General features: G+C 38.2%; 1 protein-coding gene across 1 annotated transcript; it reads right to left on the bottom strand.

Moving 5' to 3' along the window:
• Nucleotides 1-2,583: 2,583 nt before the first annotated feature.
• LOC129409827 (uncharacterized) lies at nucleotides 2,584-7,383 on the bottom strand. Its single transcript, XM_055156611.1, has 5 exons — nucleotides 7,334-7,383; nucleotides 6,593-7,258; nucleotides 4,828-4,956; nucleotides 2,793-2,833; nucleotides 2,584-2,716 (listed from the first exon to the last, which is right to left on the bottom strand). The coding sequence occupies exons 1-5, from the start codon at nucleotides 7,377-7,379 to the stop codon at nucleotides 2,591-2,593; spliced, it is 1,008 nt and encodes a 335-aa protein (XP_055012586.1). The 5' UTR covers nucleotides 7,380-7,383; the 3' UTR covers nucleotides 2,584-2,590.
• Between the last annotated feature and the right edge of the window lie 2,204 nt (nucleotides 7,384-9,587).

Genomic DNA, 9,587 nt, shown 5'->3' on the forward strand with positions numbered 1-9,587 from the left:
ATACCACAGTGGTCACAGATTGGTTCAGATGCCGTCACCATATATGTACTTTTACCATCCCACTCCAGCCTCGAGCAGCAAAGTACATCCCCACCTGGACACGCCCGCCCCTTTGCACTGGTTCTAGTGCTGAGATTGGGGGCATCATGGGGCTCATGGTCTGAGCGTGCAGTTATGTTTGTTAATGTTGTCTCCTTGGCTTGTGGATCCAAGGCACTCAAGATTGATACATTAAAATGAATTCATTTGTTGGGCTACAAAAACATTCAGGCCTTCTTCAGGGCATTTCAAGAAATAGCCGCTAGTGTGACACTTTTACAAAAGCCAGTCAATCAAGTAGATCACATGTGTTTATTTGTGGTCATGCCAAAGTGGTTTGACTACTTGAATGAGCAGCAGCTGTGACAGTGTGACAGTGTATGATCACAGACAGTGTCCATGGCATGAGTGAAGACAAGGGCTACTGGTACTAGCTTCATTAGAGGTATTCCTCCTGTAGCCTTCTAGCTATGATGCTTGCTTGCCAATAATAATTTGTTTTTAAGTCAACAACAAACACAACATTGTAATTTCAACATAAGATTTGGCTTTACTATAAACTATAAAGTTCAGTTATTATTTTATTGGGGTTAAGTTGAAGCAATGTCCTGATGTTGTACTGAAGTTGTTGTGAGTGAACATTGAATTGCGCCGCAGTCGAAACAGCGTGCATGACAAGACTACTCATAGCTTAGCGTCTGATAGACATAAGGCCATGTTTATTTCAAATGGTAATTTATGCATGTTTTGTGTAAGAGAGATACTGTAGCCTGACATTATTTTAATGTTCATTTTAATTGCAATTTCAATTTCAGGGCCTCTTTTATAATATTTTGGAGGAGCATCTGTTTCTACCTCTGAAGACAAGGCATGTACCCCCCCACTCTACCTCCTCCTCCTCTTCCTCATCAGCACAGGTCCCTGCTGAAATAGTCTCAACCCCGGATATTGAAAACCTTTGTGCATCTGCATCTACTACCCAACACGGCCCTTCAGGTGGCTTGAGTTTCCAAATGCTCCTGCGTTTGGAGATCCTGCATTGTGTTATTTATCCAGCAAGAAAATGTTGAGCAGCTTTGTATGAATAAAAATTCAAACATTATTAAAATTTCTAGACTAACATTTGCCAGTAAATAATCTCATCACATCCAGTTAAAGGCCCAATCAGGATATTGGCTGAACCACTATAATGGAACCGATGCCCCATCCACCTCATTTTCCTGGATCAGCATCAACATTCAATGCCAGTATCAGTATTGGTGCATTCCTACTCTAGATCTTGCATTTGTTAAATTGCAGATGTTTTTATTGTTCAAAAACCTTGACATGCATTTTATGTTTTCTTAATATGAGTTAGGTGTCCTCTCCACAAATATATCTTGACCTGATTGTTCTTGCTGCTCGTCTCCATGTAGATAGATAACTTTAGCACTATTAATGTGGAACAAAGCAAAGCCATCTCAATGGAGATAAGAGCTAGAGCAGTGTTTCCCAAACTTTTTTCTGGGGACCCATATTTTAAAAGTCACAAACCTTTCGTGACCCAAGTCAATAGACATTACTCGTAAATCACAAAATAAAGGTGGATTTGAGCATTACTGAACATTCATGAGGATATTTTATTGTTGATTGAGTGATTGTGTCTCTGAACATTTAGTATGACTCAAGTTTTAAACAATGAAAAACAGTCATTGAAGCAGCAATAAAAGGATCCAGAAGTCACCTATTTAGACATTAAATGTAGAACATTTCTTTTTTCTTTTCAACATTCAGCTGAACCAGCAATACTGGAACAAAATAGGAAAGTGCAGCAGCAGATCAGCTGCAGCATTCAGTCTGTTTCTGTGCTTTGGCTTAATTTTTGTGAGCACAGAAAATCCCAGTTCACACAGATATGTAGCAGTGAAAGTAATAAACATAGAAACACTGACCCTACTGAGAACAGGAGATTCTGACCAAATTCTTATTCAGAATGACAATAATATGACTCACTTTCTTTCTCATGTGTCAGAACTGTATATTCCAGACCTACATGCAGATCGTGATAAGGCAATCCAAAAAAATCTCTTGTGACCCAGTCCTTGGGGAACAATGCTCTAGAGAATAACTCTTGTAATTTGAGCAATTCATAATAGTCCACTTGCATATTAAGTCTTTTTAGACACATTGTTTGTGCAATTTGTAAATAATGATCATTTTAGTCTTGCTTTACTGTTTACAAAATAAAATTCAAAATTCTTTGTTACAATAAATTCAAATTACCATGTCATGGTTATAGTAACACACACACACACACACACACACACATATATATATATATATATATATATATATATATATATATATATATATTATTTTTTTTTTTAATTAATAATTTATTTTTTTTCTTAATACATCAAAGCCAAGAAAAGAAAGCTCCAAGAAAAGAACACATTTACAGGTTTTAACAATATTTCATCATTATGTTGCAAAGAAAATACTAAAATCATTGAAAACTGTTTCATTTGATTTATTATTATATATTTTTATAACTTGTCTTTGGTTCTACAGTTCAGTCCTGCTGGTTCTTCACTTGAGAGTAAACCACTGTGTCCTGTCTTGGCAGTACTGTGTTTGACCTGTGGGGGGCGCTCCAGGACAACACATTCAGCCCTGTATAAAGAACCTCTCCTTCAACCTGCAAAAAGCAATGCAAACCCTCAGTGAATAAATACTTCACAAATACACAATCAAAGGAAAAAGAACACAGTTACCTGTTCACCATTCGAACCACTGGATCCAGGGCTGGAATCTTCTAGAACAGACAGAATGAAAATGTACTTTGATGTTACTGTGAGTACATTACATGGCCAGATAACTAGAGCAAAGCAACAATAAAACAACTAACATGCTAGCACACACTTTCTCATTATCAGACAGTAAAACACTTTATAATTAGATGCAAATGTCCAGCAGTTGACCTTTGACCTCCAGAGCTGCTTATACAAAATATCTGCAATGGAACAAGACACATTTTGCTCAAATACATGGAAATAAATCAGGTCCAGGGCCTGTAAATTGTAAATAGCAGATTTTTAGAGTAACTGTTTTATTTGCTATGTTGTGTCTTTTCTCTGATTGTAGTTTTTCTGTAATCATCATTTTGAACTGTACACCACGTTTCACACCATAGACTGTTATAAATGTGCTACAAAAATAAAACTGACCTTTCAATCTTTCAAATTTTCTTTGTAATTTTTGTCTACTTGCACTGGTGTGAACAGGCTATTTCAGATTTCTGGACCCTTTGAAATGTTTTAAACAAATCATAAATCAGAAGTACCATAAGCAGAAAGACATCTGACTTTGTTGTTAATAATAATAAATAAAAACAAAAGAACATATTTTTCGGACTATAAGTCACACTTTTTGTCATGGTTTGAGTGGTCCTGTGACTTATACTCCGGTGCGACTTATACAGTCGTGGACAAAATTGTTGGTAATCCTCTGGTAATGAAAGAAAAATCAGCAATGGTGGAATAACTTGAAATTAAGAAAAGCAATAAAAAAATAAAAATAAAAATAAAAAATCCTGAAAAATAACCAATGAAAATCAGACACTGTTTTTAAATTGTTGTTCAACAGAATTATTTAAAAAAAACAAAAAACTAATGAATCTGGCCTGGACAAAAATGATGGTTCCCCTAGAAAAGATTGTAAGTAACTGAACAATAGGGACATGTTAAACTTTGGTGTGTTTCTAATCTGCATCACAGGTTCTTCAAACTTGTCCTCAGTCAGTCTGTCTGTGTAAAGGGCAACATGTGCCATTGTGTTTGGAGACATAATGGACACAACACTGAACATGGACCAGAGAAAGAGAAGAAGAGAACTGTGTCAGGAGACTAGAAAGAAAATGATAGACAAGCAGGTTAAAGATAAAGACAATAAGACCATCTCCAAGCAGCGTGATGTTCCTGTGATTACAGTTACACATGTTCTTCACAAGTTTAAGGTCCAAAGGACTGAAGCCAACCTCCCTGGACACGGCCGCAAGAGGAAAATTGATGACAAATTGAAGAGATGGATCATACGAATGAAACCAAAGAGCCCAGAACAACCTCCAAACAAATTAAATGTGAACTCGAAGGGCAAGGTACATGAGTGTCAGATCACACCATCCATCACTGTTTGAGCCAAAGTGGACTTCATGTGAGGACACCACTGCTGAGAGCAAATCATTTAAAAAAAATGCATATTGACAAGCCAAAAAGCTTCTGGGAGAATGTTCTTTGGACAGATGAGACAAAACCGGAGCTCTTTGGCAAGACACATCAGCTCTATGTTCACAGACACAAAAATGAAACACGCCAAGAAAAGAACACTGTCCCTACTGTGAAGCACGGAGGAGGCTTGGTTTTGTTCTGGGGCTGTTTTGCTGCATCTGGCACAGAGTGTCTTGAATCTGTGCAAGATGCAATGAAATCTCAAAACTATCAAGGCATTTTGGAATGAAATGTGTTGCCTTGTGTCAGAAAGCGTGGTCTCTATAATCAGGTGAGACTTATATGTTTTTTTCTTCTTCATTATGCATTTTTTTGGCTGGTGCGACTTATACTCCAGAGCGATGTATAGTCAGAAAAATTATTTTTAGTTCTCATGCAATATGTAACTGTAATTAACTGTTATCTGTTATCTCCAGAATTCAGTAGAAAACACAGAATGAGTTGATGTTTGTGTGCATGTACATACAGACAGTGTGAGATCAATAGAATTCTCGTGTGTTTGTGATGTAAATGTGGTCAGTACCTGTATGTTGATTCTTCCTGTAGCTGTAAACCACCCACACCAGAACGACCACAGCCACACAGAAAACAACGTTCAGCACAGTCAAGATGATGACAGTCGAGCTAAGGCCAAACTCAGAGAGGCCACCGTCTACAAACAGAAAAAAAGAAGGTTACACTTTATAATAACTACACCTTGAATAGTCTGTTAGCTTTAAGAACCTGCCCCTGATTTGTATTTGTTTGAGATAAATGGCCGTTATATTATGCAGTCTATTTTAAATGTAGATAAATGAGAAAAAAAGGGACTGAAAGATATAACCTATGCTTTTTATTAATTTTCATTTGTTGGGTAAAAAGTAATAGAGAAGTTACTGACTGGGGCACTTTGGTTCAATGAGGAACATTCATGGAGGAACTGTTCCACACTCTACCAGACAGTTGATTCTCTGTCAATGTGCATTTTCAAGAGTGACAACACAGCAATAAAAAGGCAGAAATCGATGGGAAATGTGGGAGCAAGCACATTCATAGTGCAGTATCGAAGTAGTAGAAAGGACGAAGTGGGTTGGGCTACAGTTCACATTGAAACATCTTCCACACCCCTGGTTTAAAACGATGTGCAGGTCGTTTTTTTTTTAATAAAGCAAGAAGAAAGACTCAGAGAAGACAGATTGTAGTTTGTACTTTGATAACATATACATTTATAATAAGACATACCTGCACATCATTTGCAAATGCTTATTAACCATAAACTAATCATTTACTAAAAGATACAAATATGTCAGTATTAGTACATGAGTACTTAATGATTAATAAACATTTATAAACTGTTTGTAGATGTTCCTAAATTCAACATTTATGAATGTTTTATTTATAATGACCCTTTTTTGTCCTGTCCATGTGTGTAAATGATTATTAAACATGTGCTAATGAGTAGGTATTTTCAGTAAATGAGTAGGTTAATCAAATTTACAAATGATTTTTCCTAGCAGTAAACCAGAGATGGTTTATGGGCGTAAAAATGGTATAAAGTTTGTATCTTTTTATCTATGACACAACCAGTATAGGGTGTAACATCTTACAGTAAAGTAACTACTTTTTTTCAGGTAAAAAACAACTGAAAATTTGGTAACGAAAAGTAGTTCCTTTATCAATTCGGCGCAGTGTTACTTTTCTGTGCACACGGGCAGATCCCCACCCTGGCAGCAGCACTGAGGACAGTCCACCCCGGTCGACAGTCGTGCCGGGAGCAGGGGGCGCCGTCCCCAGCCAGGGGCTGAGAGGGTGCAGGGGGTATTGATCCAACGGCCCCAGGATGCAGCAATGTCCGGGAGGCAGGAGCTGTAAAGCACTAAGCCAGTAGCGTCAAGCCACCTTTACCTCGAGCCGATAGAGTTTACCAAAAAGTTACCAAAGTACCATGTAACGTAAAAAGTAACTTTCCATAGAGGATAACTAAGTAAAGCAAGGCATTCCTTTTCTTAAAGAAGTCATGAGTAACGAGCAAAAACTACTTTTTCAAAGTAACTTCCCCAACACTGGACACAACTGAAATGGCAGTATGACAATATAACAGCATTTTTGAATCCTCGGAGAAGACGACTATAATTAGTGGATTAATGAAACGAGTATTAATGAAACAAAGTCTAAATTCCGAATCCATTTTCCAAATGTTTTTTTTATTTTTTTTATGTGAAACTATCAAAGGTGAGCAAAAGTTTAAAATGCAAATAAAGCCAAGAATGCAAAATATTTGTTCTTTAACATTTTTTTTTTTTTCTTACCGGGCACAAGCATCCTGGTCCCTGTCCCCGTCTGCATGTGTCCACAGACAGTCACCACACACAGGTAGATTCCATCTGCTGTAGATGTGATGTTGGCCAAGGTCATGTTATGAACACATGAAGTTTCTTCAGTGTTTGAGTGTATGTCACACACAACCTCATTGATATTGTTCCAGGAAATCGTTTCAGAAGCAGAACCTTTAATCCAGGTGACACTGATGTGATCTTTAGAGCAGAGGCTGGTGTTAAATGAACAGCTGAGAGTCACAGAGTCTCCTGGCTGCACTCTGATATAGTCTGGACTCTGGAGCACAGACTGCATGAGCTTTGACTCTCCTTCAAACTTCAGAACAGTGCCTGATCCAAAGCTAATATAAAATGGTTCAACTATTCCACAGTAGTACGTGCCGACATCCTCTGCTGTCATGTTCATTATGGTCAAAGTGGTTTCATCAGAAGAACTTTGAACTAAATAATGATTTACAGCTTTTGTCTCAGGGAGATTTACTGTTGTTGTGAGCAGTTGTAGACTCCTGTTGGTGTCCAGTTTGTACCACGCTCTACTGTTCCATGCACTTCTGGTTGAACATTTGATCACCACAGTCTCACCGAGTTTTGCAGTTTGGAAACTTTCAAGCTGCTGGACTTGATGTGGCTCAGACGCACCTGAAATACAAAACAAATGTTGTACACAAGTGTATGTAAAGATCTGGTTAGTTCTGCAGTGTTCCTCGTACTTACACAGAGTCCAGAGCACAGTGATGATGACAGTGTTCAAGATCACCATTGTCACGGACCAGAGGGTTTGTTAAGTTGATGTGGGCAGAGGAAGGATATATATATGTGTGAGAGTGGAGCTTTCTGATTGGATGACACATATTTATAGAGTGCTGCTGATTGGGTGCACATATTCAGGCATCTATAATGATGTTGTGCATGTGCTTGACAGATATGCATCAACTTAACCCAGGTAGAAACTCTAGTGCAACTTAAATTGGAACACTTGCAATGAGTTGTATCTCCCTGCAGCACCAGCGGGTCTAATTTCCCTGTTAGTGCTGTTAGTAATGGAGCTAAACTTAGATTTTATGAAAAAAACAAACAAACAAAAAAAAATTTATAACTTCGAAACTTTATAAATCGCCAAGTTATTAAAACATGTAGCAGAATCCTTACTTTTAAATAGCTTTTTTGAACGTAAAAAGTTATGGATATTAGTTAACATGTATCTGTTTAAGCCTCCATGATGTCTCTGAAATCTTATACTTTTTTTTTTTTCGAAAAGCCTATGAGAAAAATGTATGGAAAATTCACTTCTGGAACCAGAGTGAGCAGTCACTTTTGAGCACCACTGCTTTTGTTGGTACTTTAAACAAAGACATATTTTGCTTTTCTGTATGTCATTATTTTAGATTTAGTTCATTTTTACACTGTGATACTGATTGCCTCATGGTTGAGTTCACCATGACAAACCAGACCAAAGTGAAGGTGAAGTCAGGGCAAGAGCAGTTGTGTGTTCTATGGACAAGAAAAAAACATCGACATCACCGGTTTGGCACAAGCCAGGGCCACGTGCTAGAGCCTCAGCCCACTCACAGAAGTAACAATGAGGGGCAGATGCTTTGATTATATTTTTTTAGGCTTGTCTGAATGAATGACGAGGTCATGCTGAGGCAGCCTCTCAGTGTCTGGGTGGCAGTCAAAGGCAGAGGTCTTGATGACCTGCTCTTTGAAAGTAACGCTACCTAGACTCTTCAGTCTTCCTGGGGAATGTAGAGGATGTGTTCATGTTGTGTCAAGATCAGTAGAAGCTCAAGCTACTCAAGAGATCAAGTTACTTAAGAGATGTGACAGTTGAAAACAAAGGAAGGCTTTCTCTGGGCCGACCACAGCAGTTTCAACAAGCAGCCATGTTGCACTGCTCATGAGAGCGGTGGAAACTTCTGTGTGGTTAGATCAGAGGTGTAAGAACAGTCTTATGTTCATCCGTCAAAAGAGATCATACAGCAGGTGAAAGGTAAAGCGAAAAACAAGAGCACAAAGTCGCACACTATGTTTAGATGTGGAAAAGTACACCAAAGCTCTGATTTCCTTTGGTTTCTAAAATGCATGTGCGCTAACCCTGTGATTTTTATTGATATAGCAGAATCATTCAACTAACTAGCCAGGAAAATATCTAACATGTCTCTATACATGAACTCACTCATTCAGGACCAGCAAAGATATAAGTTATTGTCCTTCCACCTCGAACATGCTTTATGTGTTGCAGTGTTTTGATCATTAGACTGTCGGCTGTAGAGAAGTGGACTGAGGGGACAGTGATGTCATCCATAGCATCTGGCTCCAGTCAAATGAAGCCAATACAGTTGTAACTCATTTGGAGCTGAGTTCATTATTTGGAATTCTGATGGTGTACTGAAACTGAAAATCCAGTCAGGAGCCAGGTTGTTGAAGGCCCCTTCCGAGTCGCACCACTGGATTGGCAGTGAACGTGGTGCTTTGCAACGCTGTCAATCAAACCTGTTGCTGTCACTAGCAGGAAGTGACCTTGGGGAAAGAAGGCACTTGACTGGTCTGTTATTAATGTTTTTATATTGGTTCCTGTACAAAATGGCAAAATACAAAACACCAGGATAATGTAGAGCAGAAGTTAATGTCAATGGCAAATTATGATATGCCTCTGAGCATAGTGAGCGGTGTTGGGAAGGTCACTTTTAAAATGTATTCCCCTACAGATTACAGATTACATACCCCAAAATGTAGTTTGTAACGTAATCCATTAAATTACCTCAGGTGAGGAATGTAATCTGAATACTTTGGATTACTTGATTTGCTGTAGAGAAGCAAAGACGAAGAAATCTTGGATATGTTTTGTCTGCTAAAAGACAATAAAAAGCCCAGACTTTACTTACCCAAATTAAAAATATTATTGATAGAAGAGGAGACTTGGTCCACGCAGCATGATTTAGACCTGGTTTATTCCTGGTTTAGTCCT

This window comes from Boleophthalmus pectinirostris, unplaced genomic scaffold, assembly GCF_026225935.1.
Source record: "Boleophthalmus pectinirostris isolate CB_2022bp ecotype Guang Dong unplaced genomic scaffold, ASM2622593v1 HiC_scaffold_20, whole genome shotgun sequence".
Classification (NCBI taxonomy): domain Eukaryota; kingdom Metazoa; phylum Chordata; class Actinopteri; order Gobiiformes; family Gobiidae; genus Boleophthalmus; species Boleophthalmus pectinirostris.